General features: G+C 37.8%; 1 protein-coding gene across 3 annotated transcripts in view; it reads left to right on the top strand.

The window, feature by feature from the left end:
• MID2 (midline 2) overlaps positions 1–21,201 on the top strand; it is a 100,094-nt gene extending 78,893 nt beyond the window's left edge. For 2 of the 3 annotated variants that reach the window (XM_007992516.3, XM_007992513.3), the window contains exons 6-10: positions 5,487–5,614; positions 7,006–7,239; positions 13,819–13,980; positions 15,551–15,758; positions 16,127–21,201. In XM_007992516.3, coding sequence (XP_007990707.1) covers positions 5,487–5,614; positions 7,006–7,239; positions 13,819–13,980; positions 15,551–15,758; positions 16,127–16,529 — 1,135 coding nt within the window. In that variant the 3' untranslated portion in view covers positions 16,530–21,201. The remainder of the gene's footprint in view (positions 1–5,486; positions 5,615–7,005; positions 7,240–13,818; positions 13,981–15,550; positions 15,759–16,126) is intronic. The other variant, XM_007992515.3, reaches the window with a different exon arrangement.
• The last annotated feature ends 205 nt before the right edge of the window (positions 21,202–21,406 follow it).

Here is a 21,406-nt window from a genome sequence, read left to right as displayed (position 1 = left end):
TTCTTTTTAATAATAGCCATTACAATCTAGAAGCTTTAAAGATCTTATCTTTAACCCAGTTTTTCTGAAATTTCACCAAGATTTGCCTCGGTTATAGATTTTCCTTTCCTTTCCTTTCCTTTCCTTTCCTTTCCTTTCCTTTCCTTTCCTTTCCCTCTTTCCCTCTTTCCCTCTTTCCCTCTTTCCCTCTTTCCCTCTTTCTCTCTTTCTCTCTCTGTCTTTCCTTCTTTCCTTCTTTCTTTCTTCTTGCTCTGTTGCCCAGGCTGGAGTGCAGTGACATGATCTTAGCTCACTGCAACCTCCGCCTCTCAGATTCAAGTGATTCTCCTGCCTCAGCCTCCCTAGTAGCTGGGACTACAGGCTCGGGTCACTACTAATTTTAGTATTACTACTATCGTGCCCGGCTAATTTTGGTATTTTTAGTAGCTGGGACTACAGGCTTGGGCCACTACTAATTTTGGTATTACTACTACCATGCCTGGCTAATTTTGGTATTTTTAGTAGAGATGAGGTTTCACCATGTTGGCCAAGCTGGTCTCAAACTCCTGATCTCCAGTGATCTGCCCACCTTGGCCTCCCAAAGTGCTGAGATTACAGGGGTGAGCCACCATGCCTGGCCCATTGTGGACTTTTTATCATTCATTTTTCCTGGGCACTCAGTGAATCTTTCTAATCTAAAGACTGGTGACCTTTAGCTCTGGAAATGTTCTTGTATTATTTGCTAATAATTTCCTCCCCTTTATTATTTCTCTTCTTTGTTTATGGGACTTTAATTAGTGAACTGTTGGACATCCTAGACTTTTTTCTCTTATTTTATCTTTTCCATTTTCCATGACTTTGTCTTCTTGTTTTACTAAGATACTTCCTTAATTTTTCATTAAATCCTTCCATTGAAATTTTAATTTCAGCATTCCTAATTTTATTCACAAGAGCTCATCCTTCATCCTTGTTTCTTTTTTAGCATTCTGTTTTTGCTTTGTGGATACAAACTATTTGGTTTTCTTCTTGAGAATATTATCATTTTTAAAAGTTTGCTTCTAAACCCTGCATTGTCTGGATTTCCTCCCAGTTCCTTTTCTCTGTTAGTTTAAATTGCTGTCTTTTCCTAAATATCTGGCAAACTACTGGTTGTGTGTTTGAATTTAAGCACTGAAAGATGACTGGAAACTCTGAGTGGATGGGAATAATTTATGGCTTGGTGAACTTTGCTATAGGATTATAAGGCAGAATGCTGGCTTTTTATTGAGGACTCCAAAGTGTCAGTTCCGTAGGTCTTTTCTCTTGGGTCAGATTCCCTTGGATGGAATCCTCCAATCTCCTGCTTTTGATTGGAGGGGCAGCGGTGTGGAAGGTATAAGCCTGGATGCCAGCATTCTGGGAGCCAAGGAGGGAAAAGGAGCTGAGAGTTTTAAGACTGCTTTTAGTATAATGTCAAAGCTCAGCAGAAAGTAAACTTCACATATCCTTCCAGAATGAAGAAAGGGTAGTTATTGGTTTAGTGTGCCTGAATCTGTGGATCTAGTTGTTCCTTATGAAAACTTTCAACTTTCTGTGGCACTAAATCAACTTGATGTTGTTGGCTTCCTGATCTAGGTTTCTCTGGTCTGTTGTTGGTTACCACACATTCATCGCTTTCTAGCTTCCAAACATTTGTTGACAATCTTTTACTCGTTGGCATCTCTTTTCCATTCTCTTTGTCTTTGTAGGTTTATGACATTTCATTCTTTGACTGTTATTTCAGTGAGATTTCATGAAAGCAAAAATAAAACATATATTCAAACCACTATATTTAATAATCTCTACTCTCCAACCCTCTGAAATGTTTTGTCCCACTACCACACCATTGAAAGTATTCTTTTCAAGGTCATCAAATGAATACCTTGTTGCTAAATATAATAGACACCCCTTTGTTTCATCTTACCTGATCTCTCAGTAGCATTTGTCCTCCTGATCATTTTTACTTGAAATTTCTCTGCCCTTAGCTTCCATGAACACTCCTGGTTTTCTTCCTACCTAGCTGTTTTTGTTTTGTTTTGCCTTTGTGAGCAATGTTTCCTTGGTCTATTCCTTTAATGCTATTGTTCTTTGTGATTCTGTCTTAGGTTATTCTCTTCTCTCATTACACGTTCTCCTTGTTGCAAACTCATTGGTTCCTAGGGCTTCAATTACCATTTAGATGGTTATGATTCCCAACTCTTTATCTGAATCTTATTTTCATAGGCTCAGGTATAACCTGAGGTGTAGGTGGAATAGATGACTATCTATGTAATATGACTTGAGAATCATCTTCCCAACTTCAATACTGGTCTCCCACAGGGTCTGAAATTTTCCCCCACCTTTATGCACTGTATTGTGTTAAGGTACCATGACTTCAGTTAAAATGAAATTTTAGCTGGGAGAGGTATGTCTTTCCCCTTACAAATGATGCCTTATATTATTTGTAATAGAGACCAAGGCCTTAAGAGACTGCAGCAATATAGCTTACTTTGTGTTTTGCTTAAATAAAAAAAAAACACAGTCGGATACACACACACACACACACACACATAAACACACACACACACACACCCCACCTGGTCACTTTTAACCCATTCTTAACCTTTCATCCACCGTTAACATTTAGGAATATAGTATTCCAATATTTCTATTTAGATATACTTCACAAACATGATATCATGCTATATATACTGCATTATACTCTACATTTGAAACAATATATCACAAACTTTTCTCTATATCATTGGATCTTATTATAAAATCTGATTTCCAATTGCCTCATGTTATTTTATCTTTTGATATATAGTACATTACTTAACTCAGTCTCCACTGTTAGACAATTAGGCTACATATGGTGTGTTGAGTGCCCTTGTAGTTGTATCTTTGCATACATCTCAATTATTTCCATAATAAAATTTTTATGAAATAGAACTGTGGTGTCAAAGATTTATATTTTAAGCTATTTTGAAATTTAATGCTAATTTGGCCTTCAAAATATGCATCAATTTCAATCCTAATACAAATATGTAGGCATTATTGAATATAGGCATAAAAGCTCCTATGCTGTCATTTGTTTGTAATTTAAACTTTATCTCATGTTAATTTACATTTCTTTGATTTCTCATATGGTTGGACTTTTTAAATATATTTATTTGCCATTTGTTTGCTTTGACTTTGTTTTCTTTGATGCTTTGTGAATTAACCCTTTTTGTTTTATTTGTTTACATGTATGCTTATTCCAAGACACTTAAAAATCTGGTCTCTTTGCTTCCAATTTTGACCTTTTCCAATCCCTCCACTGAAGCCATAGTACTATTCCTGAAACATGAATTTCCGCATATTACTTCCCCACCTAAAATGCTTAGTGACTCCCATCATTCTTAGGATAAAATCCAACGTTTGTAACATGGCCTACAAAGTTCTGCATGATTTTGTCTCATTCTCCAGGCTTCAAACAAGAGAGAACACACACACATCCACATAGTCTTTGCTTAGTTAACTCTTACTCATTAGGTAGGTCATTAGTTAAAATCGACTTCCTCAGGGGAGATTTCCCTTAGCTCCCAAGTCTCTTCAGATAACTCCTGTGTACGCTCTATTCCCTTTGTAGCAGCACTTCTATTGCCCATGTAATGTCTTTCTCCTTCATGATGTGTGAGCTCTTGAGGGCAAGAACCACAACAAAACTTGTTCACTTTGTGTATCTCCAGTGCCCAGTACAGTGCCTGGCACACTAGTTGTGCTTAATAAGTATTGGATAGATGGATGGAAGAAATAAAGAAGATTGGAGAGGCCAGAAAGAAATTCCATGAGCTAATTTTCTAGATTAACTGTTATCCTAAGAAGTTGTCTCCTTGCTCACCAAATCTTGGCTATTCACGTGAGACCTTATGATTGTACTGAGCTAGTCTTTCATTTTGCCTGTAGCTTATCCCTGAAACATCTCTATTTTCAGAAACAATAAGAGATGTTGTTGGTAGATATACAGCAGGGTATATGTACATGAGGATATGTATTTTTCAGTTTCTCATTCCCTTACAACTAGCTCACCGTAAAAGTTTCCTCTCTGGTCTTCCTACATTCAATGCCTTTTCTCTCGCCTCTAACTTACATATTGTTGCCAAATGAATTTTTCTTTCCTCACCATCATTTACATGTTCAAGGATCTTCATTGGCTCTGATTTAGAAGATCTTGCACAGGACTAAAACATGTATATTTTGGCAAAAGCTCCTCCAGATAATCCTGATGTGTAGTGATGGCTAAGAAGTGCTGAAGTATGTAAAATATACCTCAATTTTTTGAAGAACACTCTAAATGGTGAAGGGTATAGAATTTAGAATCAGATGGACATGGGCTCAATTACATTTCTGACTCTTACTGGTTGTGTGACCTTGGACAAATTACTTAGCATTTCAATGTGTCAACTTTCTCATTTGCAAAATTGAAATGACATCTACTACATAGGGTTATGGTAAAGAGTAAATTAGATAATATGTGTAAAGTGAATGTAGAGAGCATTGTATATACTAAGCACTCGATAAATGTTAGCAGTTATTTTGTTGTTAGTCATTCAATTGTTCATTCAACAATTATTTTTTCACTATGTGTCAAATGCTGTGTTAGGTCCATGGAAGATATTAAGAGGTACAAAATATGAACCCTGCTCTTGAGACTCTTAGAATTAGTTGGGAAGATAACACTATCATAGCACTATACAATCGGAGGATAATAAAGTGAAATATAAATGCTATAAAAGATCACATAGGTCAGGTGCAGTGGCTCATGCCTGTAATTCCAGCACTTTGGGAGGCCAAAACGGGTGGATCACTTGAGGTCAGGAGTTTGAGACCAGCCTGGCCAACATGGCAAAATCCTGTCTCTACTAAAAATACAAAAATTAGCTGGACGTGGTGGTGGGCGCCAGCTAGGGAGGCTGAGATATGAGAATCGCTTGAATCTGGAAGGGGGTCGGAGAGGCAGAGATTGCAGTGAGCTGAGATGGTGCCACTGCACTGCAACCTGGGTGACACAGCAAGACTCCATCTCAAAAAAAAAAAAAAATCACATAAATGATATATTTAGGGAAGGTGTTAACCTAGCATGCTGACTTGCTGACTAGCATAAACAAAAAAGAAAAATCTCGAACTGTTTTTACCAAGTCTTTAAAGGTCTAGTTTTGATGCTGCCTGCCAGATGGAAAATGATGCAGAGGGGAAAAAATTCTGTATTTACTTCTCAGAATTAAGACTGGATGGGGGAGTGTGTTTGAGGGGTGAACATATGTGAATAAATATGGTATAACTCTTAATTGGTTCCTGATGATTAAAATTTAAATGGTTCCCATTGGAAAGGCACAGATATGATATTTTCACTAAATAAATCAAGCTTTACAAGTCATTTATTTTCACCTTGTTAAATCAGAAATCAAAAACTGGGTGAAGGTTGCAACCTATTTTGATGTATATTGATGTACTTTTCTCTTTTTCAGGGTCGCTATGGCAACTGCATCTTCTCAAGTTCTGATTCCAGACATCAATTTTAATGATGCCTTTGAAAACTTTGCTTTAGATTTTTCCAGAGAAAAGAAACTGCTAGAGGGGTTAGATTATTTAACAGGTGTGAAAATACTGTGCTTTCCTTCCCATTTAATTTTTTTTCTTCTGGTATGCTTTTACTTAAAAATAATTTGAAAAAGACAATATTTATAATTTACATATTTTATAATCTTTAAAATGATGCATGTATCTTTTCAGACAGAATATATTTTAGTTCATGTAACAGAAAAAAGATGATTTATGATTTGTTAACTATTTCTAGGATCAAAATGGGTATACCATCTATACTTAAGAGTAAAACACAAGAAATTTGCTGATAGATTTGTCCTTATGAATCTAACAGTAATGTATTGTTGCTTGTTATGAGAGTAGAACTCAGGTGACAATTAGGGAATGTTAGAGAATGCCTTATGTGGGTACAAGTACTACCAAAATGGTTTTAAGGAAAATTAGGAGTTAGTAGATCAGGAAGAAAAATGTAAGAAATATCTGGCTCTCAGACAATTTTAGAAAATGAGGGACACAACCAGCCTGTTGAAAATGCTGGCTACTTTCAGGATTGTTTAATGATCATTTCATGAAAAAAATATACACAAACTATTTTTGCAGCTGTTTTGTTACTACATTAAATATCTGCCCCCTATTGAACATCTACTTTATTCTAGACACTGTATATTAATTTTATATCTTTAATCCTTACAACAAATCTATAAGTTAATTATCACCCCTATTTTGTAGATGAGGGAACTCATCATTTTGCACTTGACTATACAGCTAAAAATATGTAATGGGGCCAGGCACGGTGGCTCACGCCTGTAATCCCAGCACTTTGGGAGGCTGAGGTGGGTAGATCACCTGAAGTCAGGAGTTCGAGACCAGCCTGGCCAACATGGCGAAACCCTGTCTCTACTAAAAATACAAAAATTAGCCAGGCATGGTGGTGGGCACCTGTAATCCCAGCTACTTGGGAAGCTGATGCAGGAGAATCACTTGAACCCAGGAGGCGGAGGTTGCAGTGAGCCGAGATCGTGCCACTGCATTCCAGCCTGGGCAACAAGAGCAAAAATCCATTTAAATATATATATATACTCATTTTGAAATAAAAAAATTAAGTTGAAGACCATATGTTAAGAAAACCATATAATCACTTTAATGTCTACATAAGTGTTTATGCAGGCAGACTAGACAGCTGGGACAATCATCACAAAAATTTAGGCTTGTATTTTTGTTGTAGAAAAGTTTAGGCTTATATTATGTTGTAGAAAAGTGGTTTTAGGGAGCTTGAGGTCCCAGCATTTTGCTTCAGGTTGCATGGTTCATGCAATTTAAAGATTCTCTATTAAGAAAATCTTCTCTTCAAGAGATGTTGGGTTAGGCAGGAAGAGTAACAATTGTAAAATTCCAGAAGAGAGAATATGCTTTCCTTACTTTCTTTTCCACCTTTCCTTACAGCCCCAAACCCACCATCTATCCGAGAAGAACTCTGTACTGCCTCCCATGACACCATTACAGTCCACTGGATCTCGGATGATGAGTTCAGCATCAGCTCCTATGAGCTTCAGTACACCATATTCACTGGCCAGGCTAACTTCATCAGTAAGTCATGGTGTAGTTGGGGCCTGTGGCCAGAGATAAGGAAATGTAAGGAAGCAGTAAGCTGCTCAAGATTGGCCGGGGCGCCACGAGGCAAGTGTTTGTAAGACATGTTAGGTTGTTTAGTATAGTGTTTCATAGACAGTGTAAGCTCCCCAGAGCATTGCAAAGACCTTACCGATGGGTAACAAGCAAGTTGTATATTTCCTTGCTGGGCAGTTACTGGGGCCATTCTCATTCATTTATGGAACCCTTAGCCTTTCCTCAATTAATCCATGTCACTCCACTTTCCCAAGGAGAGTACAGCTTGGTTGGTACTTGTTCCTTGCCACCATCATTGCTGGTTCTGTATGTATGAACATCTCTCTCCTTGACTCTTCTTCTACTTCATTATCATGGTAAAATACATTATGTTCAAAGACGTTTCCTTTACCAAACCTACCTCTGTCAGTTAACATGGTGACAAGCCTCCTGCCTCTGTCACTCTTCCCTTTACTTCTTCCTTTCCACTAAGAATTATGCTAAATATGAAAACATGTCAGTAGGCCACAAAATGAAAAAGGTTAACAAAGCTGTTGTTTAGCTCACATGTTATGGTTTCACTTTCTGGTGAATTGGAGCAAGACAAAGCAGAGTAGGAACTTCACTCATGCCAGTCAAGAGGGGATGAGCTGAAAGTTCCCCTCAATGCCCTGGGTGTGGGGGCAGTTGGTGGGGGCGCGGGGTGGAAATGGAAACAAAAGCAAAATTAAAGCTGGATTCAAGACTGGAACAGATTCCCAACCTAAAATAGCATCTCCATAGCTGCAGATTAGTATTTTCTTTTACCTTTTTGTTCCTGCTTTTGTGTTTGACTTCACAGGCCAGCATGAGAGTAGTTTTTCCAACTAACCCCTTCTACTAGGCTTCCTTTTCCTGTTTTGTGACAAATCTGGGGCAGAATTCTGTTTTGTAACAAGGTGGGGTGGGGAGATGAGAGGACATTTGGGGATCAAACTCTAAAAAACATTTGCCTCATGCAACTCCAACCTAAACCACTTGGCCCATATAGCTATGTTCCTGGGTGTTTCTTCAGATTGTGAAGTCACAAACTCTAATGCCCCACTGATTTACTTGTCTCTCCTTCTCTGGAAAGTCTTAATGCCAACAACTGTGCTTCTTTTTCCTGATATGGGGAAAGCAGTCATCTCCCAGGAATTAAGAAGAAGTCTGAGAAGTGACAAAGATCTAAAGGTTGTCACCTCTGTTTTCAAGGTTATATAGTCCTTTGTAAAGAAAAGCTTAAAGGGTAATTCTCAACAGTGATAGGATCATAGCATCTTAGAATTGGAATGGACCTTAGAGGTCATCTAGTCTAATCTTCTTCCCTCCTGCCAGACACTCAGTAGATAATCATCCTGTCTCTGCTTGAACATTTCCAGTGGTGGGTAGCTCACTTCTAACAAAACAACCCATTTGATTGTTGTGCAGCTATAAATAATGGCCAGTGCTTCCTTATAAGAGGCTTAACTCTTCCTTTAAGTAAATAATAACGACAATAATAATTTACATGTGTATTATGCTTTGCCATTTACAAATGCTCCCACATACATTATCTCATTTAGTCCTTATGAGTGCTTACTTAACCTTATGAAATGTTATTAACTCTACTTTATAGATGAAGAAACTGGGGCTCAAGTTGATTGATTGCCCATAGTCACAGAGCTACGAAATGTTGGAGTCAAGGTTGCAGCTTGAGCCTGTCAGACTTCAAGTTTAATGCTCCTTGAAGTAAACCACAACGACCAGTTAGTCCTAGTTCTGACCTTTTGTGCCTCACTAACAAACCTAATCCATCTTTCACATAACAGTTCCTCAAATAATTTTCGTTAGTTCCTATGTCCTTCTAAATTTTCTCTTTTCCAGGCTAGGCATCTTCCTTTCTTTCAATTGCTCCTCATATGGCATAGTTTCAGATCTTTTGCTACCCTAGTATCATTTTTAAGAACACACTCCTGTTTATCACTGTGCTTTATAAGATGTTCTGTCAACGAAGTGAATGTAGTACTCCAAAAGTGATCTGACCACTGCAGAGGATAGCTGGATTATTTCTCTTGTACATTAACTGATGCCCCTTTGCCCTCTACCTTTTTTTCAGCAGCCACTTTGACTACTGACTGTTTACTGAGCATATGATCAACTGAATGTTCTATGTATTCCAAATCCTGTTCTTATACAATTGAATGTCTAAAACAAAAATACAAAGCCTTGAATTTATCCCTAGTACATTTTATCTGGTTAGTTCTGCGACTTCATTTCAGCATGCTAAAATCCTTTGGGATACAGATTCTACTTTCAAATATACTTGCTTACCCTCACAGCGTGCCTTCTATTTCTTCCTCTAGTTATTGATAGAAAAGTTTGTTAGAACAAGGACAAGGGCAGAGGCCTGAAGCAAAATTTTGATGGCAATGGGAAACTATTTTACTAGGAATAAGTATTTTTGAAGATTCAGGATCCCAATCCTACCTGCCAGTCTGGCCTGCCACAGTTGACTGAACCTCCATTCTGAGAACTACTTTCCTTAGACGTTTTTGTACATTTTCTTTATCCAGAAATTTTATTCTTGTTGGTGAGGATTATTCCCCCTTCACCTTTTCTTTCAACTTTATTTCTTGATTTTTAACTTTCTTCCCACCTCTTCTAAGATTTGAAATGATCACAACCAATAATGTTTCAGATTATGTTGTGAGGTGAATGAGAATTCCAACAAATATGTGAGTGTGTTTGTCTTCTGATTACTGTATTATCTTTCCTCTGTTTGAATTTTGTGTTTTGCATTACAAAAGCATTAGCCGTAAACTCTGTCTAGCCAGGCAGACTGTAACATACTACCAGAAAGATATAACTTCTGTTTTTCTTCCTTTTCATTCTCATGCAAATACTCTCTACCACACATTTACACTCAGGTTCAGGGATTTCCATATTGTAATTTTCTCCTTTTGAACAAAAGGTATACTTCCACTGACATAATTCAGTCATAAGTCCCATCTTACTAAATCTCAGTAATACCTAGAGGATCATATATTTACCTTTTTAAATTTAGAAATGATTTCAAAATCACAAAAAACTTGCGAGACTAGCACAAAGAACACCCGTATATGCCTTACCCAAATTCACCTACTGTTAATATTTGTCCAACTTCCTTTAGCATTTGCTAACATTCCCTGTTTTTTTGGAACCATTTTAGAGCAAACTGCATGCATCATGGTCTTTCACCTTTGAATTCTTCAGTGTATATTTCCTAAGAATAAGAAAATTCTCTTACATAACCACAGTATAGTTACCAACTTGAAGAAATTTAACCTTGATGCAATACTTTTATCTAAACCACCATTTATATTCCAAGTTTTGACATTTGACCAAATAATATTCTTTATGACATATAAAGAACCCAATATTGTCCTTGATAGTTTAGAGTCAGGTATTACATTTAATTGTCATATCTCTTTTGTCATATCTCCTTTAATCTGGAACATTTCTTCAGCCTTTCTTTGTCTTGAACAACATTGACATTTAAAAAAAAATGTTCTTTTATGTCTTTATTATACTTCATTGTACTGTTCCTTGTTTTGATTTTTTCTGAAGTTTTCTCATGATTATATTCAGCAGGACAGTTCTTTCTTAGACACATGATGTCTACTTGCCCTTCACTGATGATGCTAATTTTGATCACCTAGTCAAGATGTTGTCTGACTTATTCACTGTAGTTACTACTTTTTCTTTTGCCCCTAATAAGTAATCTGTGTGGTATATTTTAAAACCATAAAAATACCCTGCTTCTTCATCAAACCATCTCATCCCCACCCCTACCCTTGTTTTATCATCAGTTGACGATACTTGCCTGAATCAATCATTAATATGATGATTGCAAAATGATTATTTTCCAGTTGAGTATTCCCTCCCACATTTTCAAGTTGGCGCTTGGCATTCTACTGTAAGCAAGAGCCCCACTCCCCATTTCCTCCCATTTGTTTATATATCAGTATGGGCTGATGAATTCTCTTTTTTTCGATTGTTAATAATTATTTACTGCCCTTATTTGTGTTGGTGTTCAAATTGTCAAGATTTACCCATTGGGAGCCTTTCAAGGTGATTTCTGGATCCTTGTAATATTCCCCCATCATTTTCTTGAGCACTTCCTTACTTTCTGGCATAACAAAATGTTCTAGGCTCATTTTGACGTTATTCTGCCCCAGCCTTGAAATCAGTCATTTTTTTCCAAGGAACCCTGGTTTCTTTTAGTGGGACAATATTAGAGACCAAGGCTTGAGTGCTAGATATGCTAGATATACACACAAACATCCATATATGTAAGCATGTGCACCCACATATAATATACATGCATACATACTTTATTTATGTGCACATAAACATACGTATATTTTAGGAGTCATGAGTTTACATCAATACCTTAAATTCCAGTCCATCCCCACAGGTTCTTTCCTGCCTTTCTCCATTCTGCGTTTGCATGTTCCTTCTTCCACAGTATGAACCCTGGCTCCCAACATCAACACATGTACTCATTTGCTCAATCCCATAATACATCTAAAATAGTTTCTGAATTGCTTTGTCCATGCCACTACAAAAACAAACTGGCTAACAATACTTCAGGATTTGTTTGAAGTTTTCCTCCCACCCCCACCATGTTGGTGTAATTATGCTGTTCATCTGAAATGCAGTTGGGTTTGTTTCAGTTTGCCTTCAGTTTTAGTCCCCACTTTCCCATCTGTATTGATTTAACTTTATTTTTTTGAATTTGTAAAACAATGTGTTTCCCAAAGAGGATGCTATACAAAAAGGTACATTCAGAGAAATGTCATTTCCTCCCATATCTTTTTAATCCTGTTCCTCCACCCCCTACCCCTTGTGGATAACCAACTTCATGAATTTTTTATTTATCTTTCCTGTTTTTATTGTTGTTGCTTTGTAAATCCAAGCAAATATATGCATGTTTTCTTATTTTTCTTTCTCTCAAAAAAGTAGTATACTGCATATATACTACATATACATATATATTTTTGGAATTTGCTTTTTTCAATTGACAAAATTTCATTGAAATCAGTCTATATCAGTTCATAGAGATCTTTTCCTCATTCTTTTTCCACAGCTGCATAGTACTTCATTGTGAAGTTTGTCCTTGTATTGTTGGGTGTATATCTGGAGATTATATATTTTCCTCTTTGTATTAAAATCTTATGTGCAGCTTATGATTCATACTGTGTATTGGTAACATAGGCAAGGCCTCAAACATTGCTCCTGCCCTTTTAATCCATATTGTCTTTTAATGAGAATCACTGGGCACCTCCACCAATTCTTCTTCATCTTTCTCCAGCATATCTGTTTGCCCTCCATTATGTTTCTTTTACTAGTTTTAATTTAGACTTTTCAACTTCCCCTCAGATTAATTATAAACCTTTGATCAGATCTCTTGCAAAACACTCATGACTTATTATTTTCAATTTTCAGCCTCACTAAATCTTGTACTGGAGTTGCATAGAAATGACTGAAGTCACTGCTTATTTTCCTTGCCCTTCCCTTTCTACCCTCTAGTAGAACTGTGGCTAAAAACTGGTAAACTAACTGAAAAGCAGGTAACAGTAGAGAGAAGTCTAGATAATCTGCAGACTAGAATGTTGGTTTTTCTTTTATCGAAAGCTTGCCAGATATATATTTTAATTATGTACATTTCCCCTGTTTAAGTTAATATTTGCAGTCTAAAATCCATCAAAAGCAGAAGCCTAGTTCTCTGATCCCTTTCCTTACTTGGAAGGGAGGAAGATTACAGATAACAATGTGCTCCTGGACCACTCAACCCAAAATGAACATGGGAATCACACAACAGAATGTGTTGTGTAAGAATGGGGAGATGATATCTTGCTTTGGTTATCATGTCATCTCTTTGGCTTCCCTACGGTGCTGTGGAGACCAGCTAGTTTGGGAAATAAGGGTGAGGATGGAGTAGGAGAGTGGAATTGTAAGCCCTGGGAGCCTCACTACCTTGCAGAGACAAAAGAACATTTTTGTTTGCCCCATGAACTGTGATGTAGTAGAGAGAACACTGGGCTACCATTTAAAAAATACCAGGGTTCTACTCTCAGCACCATCACCGACTATGTGTGACCTTGGGCAAGTCACTTTGCTTCTCTCAATCCTAGTTTCCCACTTGTGAAATAAGGGACATTCAGTATCTAGGTGTCCCTTTGGCTGAGTTTCCATGTTTCCGTGCTCTGCACAGGATTGCTCCATCCATATAAGACCAGACTCAGCTGTCAGAGGAGTGGACATTTGGAGTAAATATCCAGAGACTCAATAAGAGTGATGATTCTGTGACTCTGTATAGTAGCCATTCCTGTGTTATCTGGCAAAAAATAAAAATTGAAATAGTCTAACTTCTGCTGGTGGTTGCATTCAATTGCCAGAAGCAAGGAGCCTGGCCTAAGCCTAGTTCTGTGGCAGTAATGAAATAGTGGAATCATAAGCCCTGGTTCATCTCATTACATCTTCTAAGACTCAAAAGAAAACAAAATGAATTCACTTTTGAGGGGGTGGCTTTTGATGAATTTTCAGTGTGTTTTTCATTCTGTCTCTCTTACCTGCTGGCTAATGTCCTTGTCTTTCCCCATTTTACAGGCCTGTATAATTCAGTAGACAGCTGGATGATTGTGCCCAACATTAAACAGAACCATTACACAGTGCATGGACTCCAGAGCGGGACTCGCTACATCTTCATCGTTAAAGCCATAAACCAAGCCGGTAGCCGGAACAGTGAACCTACCCGACTAAAAACAAACAGTACGTTGTGGTAATTTCAAAAGGAAAGATCAATTTTCTTCTCCACGCCAGGGGAGTACACAGCCTGAGCAGGCACCCACAGCAGTGCATGGGGAGCAGTGGAACTGGGTAGAGGAGCTATACTGTTGTAGTGTGTACTTTGGGCAAGGAGTTTGTTGGTGCCCATGGAAGATTTGTGGACCCAGAGATATGCACAAAAAGACTGGTAGCTTGGGAGGATGTTAGTGAAGATTTTTCTCTGCACTCCACCCTTTATATTTGGGGGACAATTGCATAAAAGAGCATTATTTGTGATAATCTAGCAAAATCCTACTACAGAGAAGCCCTATCTGTTAAGAATGCTTTTGACAACTAACATAGCTTAACAAACAGCGTTTGCTAATTGCTTAAATGAATGATATATATTTTCTCTCTCACACATGCACATAGGAAGAAGTTTGAAGGTAGGCAGTTCAGGGCTAGTGCAGCTGCTCGGCGATGTCATAAAAGATGCAGGCTCTTTCTCCCTGTGTGCATTGGCTTCTAGCCACATGGCTGCAAGATGGCCACTGCAGCTTTCAGATGTCATATTTCTTCTCAATAAAGGAAAGAGGAAAGAATTGGTACACATAATCCCTTTTATGTGGAAAACCAAAACTTTCCTAAAAGTTTCCCCTGCTCTGTCTGACTTCTGCTTTCATCTGCTTCCATGTTCTTAGCCGCCCCTAGCAGCAAGGGAGGCTGGGAGATTGAGTATTTAGCTTTTCTGGCCTCTATAGTGAAAGCGAGTAAGAGAGAAAAAGTTGAGAAAGGGTAATGTGTTAGCCAACAGTGTCTGTCACAGAAGCATTCTGTATAATAAATCTTTTGCCATACCCAGCAACTCGTCCCTCAGTAACAATGTTTTTGTCATATTGTTATAAAGAATTCTCTGTTGTGAATGATCCTACACAATGAATGTTTTCTCTGATCATTGATGATGCAACAGTCACTCTAACAAAATTGCCTAATTATATGTTATTTACATCCCAATTGTAATAGGGCAAAAAAAATTGTCCAGTTGCTGAGTTCTCAGCGTTTTCTGGTTGTGCCATCAAGCAGCAATTACCTCATCAATTCCCCTCACCTCAGACATCATAACACTATTTCCCTTAAAATCTACCCAAATCCCAAACAACCCACTGAAATTAAGCAAAGTACAAAACATATTTGACAACATGAAACCTGGAGCACTCCCTTTTACTTTGATAATATATGATGCAGGGGACAGCTTATTAGCTCCTTTTTGCTTGGAATATGACTTCCCACAAATTGCTTTTAGGAGAGATCCACATTTTTTCCCACAGTGGGAAAATAAATGCCTTTATGAAGGTCGTTTTATGGGAGATTGACCTTTATTCTTACTTTATTGAAAACTCTGGCTTCTGGCCTCTTTTCTTAATAAAATTTAAACAGCAGCCAACTTGCACTGGACCAAGAGTGATCATGATATCAAGCATACCCCGCCAGTGATGATGCTGGTGGAAAAGGTAGAATTTTAAGATACTTCACTGTGCTTTTTCTTTTTTTTTTTTTCTACTTTGTTTTTCAGGCCAACCCTTTAAATTGGATCCCAAAATGACTCACAAGAAGTTGAAGATCTCCAATGATGGATTGCAGATGGAGAAGGATGAAAGCTCTCTAAAGAAGAGCCATACCCCAGAGAGGTTTAGTGGCACAGGGTGCTATGGGGCAGCAGGAAATATATTCATTGACAGTGGCTGCCACTATTGGGAGGTAGTCATGGGTTCCTCAACATGGTAAGTGGATCCCATTTTCCTTTTCCCTTCTGTCCTCTGTCATTAGGTTCCTAGGAGATTCAATTCTATAGCACAACCATAATACCAATAAGTCAAGGTTAAAAGGTATGTGATGAAAACCACTCCTAGAAAAATTTGCCAGATTTTTAATAAAATAATGGAAATATACTGGGCTAGGAGATAGAAATTGCCACATTGTTCTAATTGCTAACTTTTTAAAGCTCTAGTGATATCAGCATTATGCATCTAAGTGTAAACTACTTAAGGAATAAACATGTATCCTATTTGTTATACATCATATATGGTGTCTAACACAACTCAGATCATTCATAAATGTTTATTTCTGTCTCCTCTCCACCGTCTCACAGGTATGCAATTGGCATTGCCTACAAATCAGCTCCAAAGAATGAATGGATTGGCAAGAATGCCTCCTCATGGGTCTTCTCTCGCTGCAATAGTAACTTCGTGGTGAGACATAACAACAAGGAAATGCTGGTGGATGTGCCCCCACAGCTGAAGCGTCTGGGTGTCCTCCTGGATTATGACAACAATATGCTGTCTTTCTATGACCCAGCTAACTCTCTCCATCTTCATACTTTTGATGTGACCTTCATTCTTCCAGTTTGTCCAACATTTACAATCTGGAACAAATCCCTAATGATCTTGTCTGGCTTGCCTGCCCCAGATTTTATTGATTACCCTGAGCGGCAGGAATGCAACTGCAGGCCTCAAGAATCCCCTTATGTTTCTGGGATGAAAACCTGTCATTAAGTTTCAGGAGAGCATATAATTCACCGGCTCTCTAGTTCAGCAGTTCTTCCCTCCTACACCTAAGTTAGCGTTCAATATATGAGATACAAAATAAAGTTTGTTTGAAGCATCCAAAATAACTAGATACTGCAGATTTAATTTTTGTGCATTAACGCTTGTATTTGAATTAATCTATTGAGTTTCTCAGAACAAATTATCTGAGTAGTCTGCGTTCAAGCCATTGGAGAAAAATTTAGAAAATGCCTCTGTTGTCACTGGAGAATTAAAAATTCCCAGTGATTTAGGAATATAAATTATATTGGAAGCAATTAGGATAATTCTAGTTAAATAATATGGAAAGATGCCCTGAATAAGGGGCTAGCCAGCCAGAAGAGGGGGGTGGTCAGCCTTTCTAGTACTGGCCAGTTTGGCCATGTAGAATTTTGAACGATGTCAAATTATCACATATTATATTTTACTTTTGATGAAAACCTATCATCAAGGTTTTGTTAGGAAACCATGAATGTGTATATGTAATATGTAAAGTGAACATATATATGTACTTTATATATATTCACTTGCATATGTATGTATATGTATATTCACTTTATATATTATATATACAAAAAAACTTTTTTTTTCCCAAACACCAACTCAAACTAGAACAACAAACTTTTTAATTTGCTCCTTTGAGTGAGAAATATACTGGAAGGGAAAATAAGTTACGCCATCCATTTTTGTCCCCTAAAGGAAACATCAAAATCAATCAACATTTCTTTCCTCCCTCTATCCATCATTGTCCTCCTCCCTCTTGTCATGCATACATACACATGCAACCATGACATAGATAATGGGAAGAACTCTATTGGATTAGGAGAGATTTGCAGACAAGATTGCACAAGAGATGCTGTTGCTGGATAGAAAATTGATCCAGGTAGAAGTGATGCTACCTACTTGAGGATGGCCATCCGAATTGTTAAAAATTCTGTCATAGACTATTTAAAAAACAGTTACCACTCCCAAGTACATACAGTTATGAGAATTAGGCTTTTAAAAAGTTGCAGAGTGAAGGCTCTTTAGGAACCTACTTTACTTAATCAGTAAAAATGGCGTATTATTGATGCACCAACTATTCACATATAAATGTACTTGCATTTTCAGATAAAACACTTCTGAAGTACTTAAGAATGTCTGAAAACAGTTTGTTTTCTTAAATGGGATAAATAATCATTCCTTTTGCAATCTTGGTTACAGTATTCATTGTCTTAGCCAATCACTCCACGCAAATGCAGATATAAACTTCATCCCAGTCCTGACCAGTATAGTTGAAGGAAATGGAGCCTTGTGGTCTATGATTTTTTTAAAATTTCCATTGAAGGGATTGGGGACGTCAGAGAACCAGAGCTTTCTCCTTTCCAGGAGCTAAGATGGCTTCAGAAGTGTTCTCCTGGTATTTGTGAAAATATTACTGCTGTAAAATTACAAAGTGGTAGCTGTAACAACTCCCCCAGATTGGAGACTTGAGATGTCAAAACCCCTCTTCCTTTCCCCTAGTTTGGTGGATGCTTATTTATTAATTCATTCAATAAACTATTAGATGCCAAGTACCAAACTACTGCCATGGGAGTGCACATACTAATAAAATGCTCTACCTGCTGCCAATGGCTTACTATTCTGTGGAAGAAACAAAGTATATAATCCTCCCCAATAACAGTTATGTATTGTTTGTTCACTTAATGTGGAAAGCAAGACTGATGCAGACACACAAGGAAGGCTCAAAAATATAAATCTAGCAACGTCATCTTTTTTGGTTTTAAAGACCATATGTACTTACTGCTAATCAGGAAATGAGCAACCTCAGTAAAATTCATCAGTGCTGGTAAACAGCTTGCTGTAGTGGAAAGCTCATAACCTTTGGATTCAAATGATCCTAGTTTTTCTACCATTTATTAGTGTTGTGACCTAGGACAAGTACCTCACTTCTCTGAGCCTCTGTTTCCCCCTCTGTAAAATAATGTCTACTTCACAAGGCTGTTTCTAAGGTTAAAAAAGATAGCATATGTAAACTGTCTAGCTCAGCACTTGACATTTCTTAAGTGTGCCATCAATATTAATCTCTTTCCCTACCCCCAGCCCCAATACAGTGTAGCAGTGCTTTAAAATGTGTGTCCTTCATTTCTCAGTCACCTTTGTCTCTTCCCTAGGGCCTATCCCCAAATTCTTAAACAAAAAATTGATTTTTTTCCCCTTCATAAAACTTTTCACTGGCTCCCTTAGCACCCAGTAGTAGGTCCCAACTCCTTAGAGTTTGGCTTTTCATGTCCCTGTTTGTTTACACAGCTTCATCTTTTGCCACTTTCCCCCTCACATTGATTAAGCTAGCCAAGTTTAACTATTTACACAAGTTATTCTCTGGGCCTGCAGCAGAAACATGATTAACAATTTTAATGCCCAGAGTAAACAACAGAAATTTTTCTTAAATTAAAGGAATAGTGTGAAAATGCTGTAAGTACAGAAAATGCAACCTCCGTCCCAGCAGAATAATTTCCTTTGCCTTGTCCTTTGCTCTCCAAAGCTGTTCACTTATTGTGGTATCTTTTATATTTTAGCGCCCTGGGACAAAGCTCTAATTTCCCCACCCTACTTTTGACTCTATCTTGGACTACCTTTCCTCACGTCTGTCTCTCTCAACCAGACTAACTCTCTATTCCCTAGACTGGATGATGTGTCCCTCTTTGGAGATCCCATGACACCCCAAGCATCCCCTCTCTCAGCAATAATCACATTGTATAGCAGTGTTTTTCAAAGCATGGTCCTCACACCACCTATGTTAGAATCACCTTTAGTGTTTGTCAAAACAATTGATTTTGGATTCCCACTCCTGACCTAACCAGAATATCTGAGAACATAGGCAGGAATTTACATTTTTGACAAGCTCCTCATGATTTTGATGCACAGAAAATTTTAATGTATAATCATCTTCCCTACTAGACTGAACACCTTGAGGCGAAGGACTGTGTCTTTTGTTGTTGTTATATTTTTAATACCTGGCACAGTGCCTGGAACATTAGCTTGCCTAATGTTTATTGAATGAATGTACCAATGAAAAACTGAATTATGAAAGTTTCCCTCTTGTACTCTCATGTTCATAGTGATGTTTGTTACTTCCTGGCCAGAAAAGCTTGGTTACTACTCCATTTGAGCTGTATTAATTCTATTTTGCAGAAGTATCAAGGCTCCTACATAATAAATGATCATTGTCCTCCTCAAAAACTCTTTGGCAGTTATCTTGGGGAAATGTCTTTGGAGCATATGGCACCATTCTTTTCAGTAACATTTCAATCTTGTCAAACTTTGTTCTTTGAAGGTGGATTTACATTTTGGTTATAGCCAAAAATCACTCAGAGCTAAGCCTACTTAGAAAAGTGGAGAGTTAAACTGGGTTTGGAGTAAGCAATGAAGTTTAACTCTGAAGTCCCAATTTCTGAGCCAAACAGTGAAAAATGACTTCTAAGATACAACACGGTGGCAAAGTACTCAGTGGGGGTGTGATGGGCCCCAGATATTTACTTCAGTTAACTTGACTTTTATAGAATCCTGGCACTGCCATGGACCTTAAGAGAAGTAATTGGCTACCTCTAGCTAAACCCAGCTGGACAAAGAGAATAGGACCTGTAGTTAACATTTTCAAAGAAGATGACTCCATAAGCTTTTGTTGCTGTTGCTCTACTCAACCTGTTCTCCACAACCGTTTCTACCAGAAGATTATTTTATGTCTGCAATTTATGCTTGTTTCCACTTTTTATATTGTCTTACTGAAGAAAGCACAAAAATAGTCAAAAATAAAGTAAAACCTGTTTTGAGAGTGTGAAAGAAATTTTAATGCCACATTGAGGTTCTGGCTACTTGTAAGTAAGAGTAACTGCATCTGGATGTGTTTTTTTTTTTTTTTTTTTTTTTTTTTTTTGAGACGGAGTCTTTGCTCTGTAGCCCGGGCTGGAGTGCAGTGGCCGGATCTCAGCTCACTGCAAGCTCCGCCTCCCGGGTTCACGCCATTCTCCTGCCTCGGATGTGTTTTTATTATACAATTCAATGTGTATCTTTGGATGCAGTGAAATTCAGATTGCAGCAAAATCACTTATCCGTTCTTTTTGGCTAAAACACACTAGGTGAATTTTCTAAACTTCCATGGTTTACATATTTATATATGACTACCAAGATGGAGCAATCCATGGATAGACTTTTGAATAAACTCAAATATTTGATACCGCTTCCTCCAAGGAATGGAGAATGTCAGGCATGTAGGTAAGAACCACTCCTACAGTTATTTCTAGCTCCTAAAGCCAACTGCAGCCTTGGAACCAATGGCTGTATTTGGCTGTGTATTACAGGTTGGCCAAACTGATTGCCATCAGGTCAGGCAAACTGCCTTTTATGGTGTAGTCTGCCAGCTTCAGACATATGCTGTGTTGTTGTTATTGGCTAGACTATTTATTAGACTATTGTTGGACTATTTTTTATCAAATGCTTTACCCCACGACTGTTTGTATTGGGAGCTCTGGACCAACAGTGTCTCTGCTAGTGACAGAAATATGAGCATCTGTGGATTACACAGCCTCATCCCTCTCTACAATATCCCAGTCCATCCGAAATGCTATATTATGAATTAAATAAATATATATGTATTCATGAATTCTTGGTTGTCTCTCGCTGGAGTTTAATTGGGGGAGGACTAAAAGGAAGATAGCCATGAATTCTTCTGGAATTCAGTAAGTGACTAGGGGAAACCAAGGATCATATAATAGGTAGTGATCTGGACAGAAAGGACCCAGGGGATCTGGAGCTCAAAATTCAATCAAGAAGACTTTGATTTCAGGAGCATGACGTGGTCAAGAAGA

Source organism: Chlorocebus sabaeus, chromosome X (genome assembly GCF_047675955.1).
Source record: "Chlorocebus sabaeus isolate Y175 chromosome X, mChlSab1.0.hap1, whole genome shotgun sequence".
Lineage (NCBI taxonomy): Eukaryota > Metazoa > Chordata > Mammalia > Primates > Cercopithecidae > Chlorocebus > Chlorocebus sabaeus.
The sequence above is the reverse complement of the archived record's forward strand: the minus strand, read 5'-3'. Positions and strand labels throughout refer to the sequence as shown.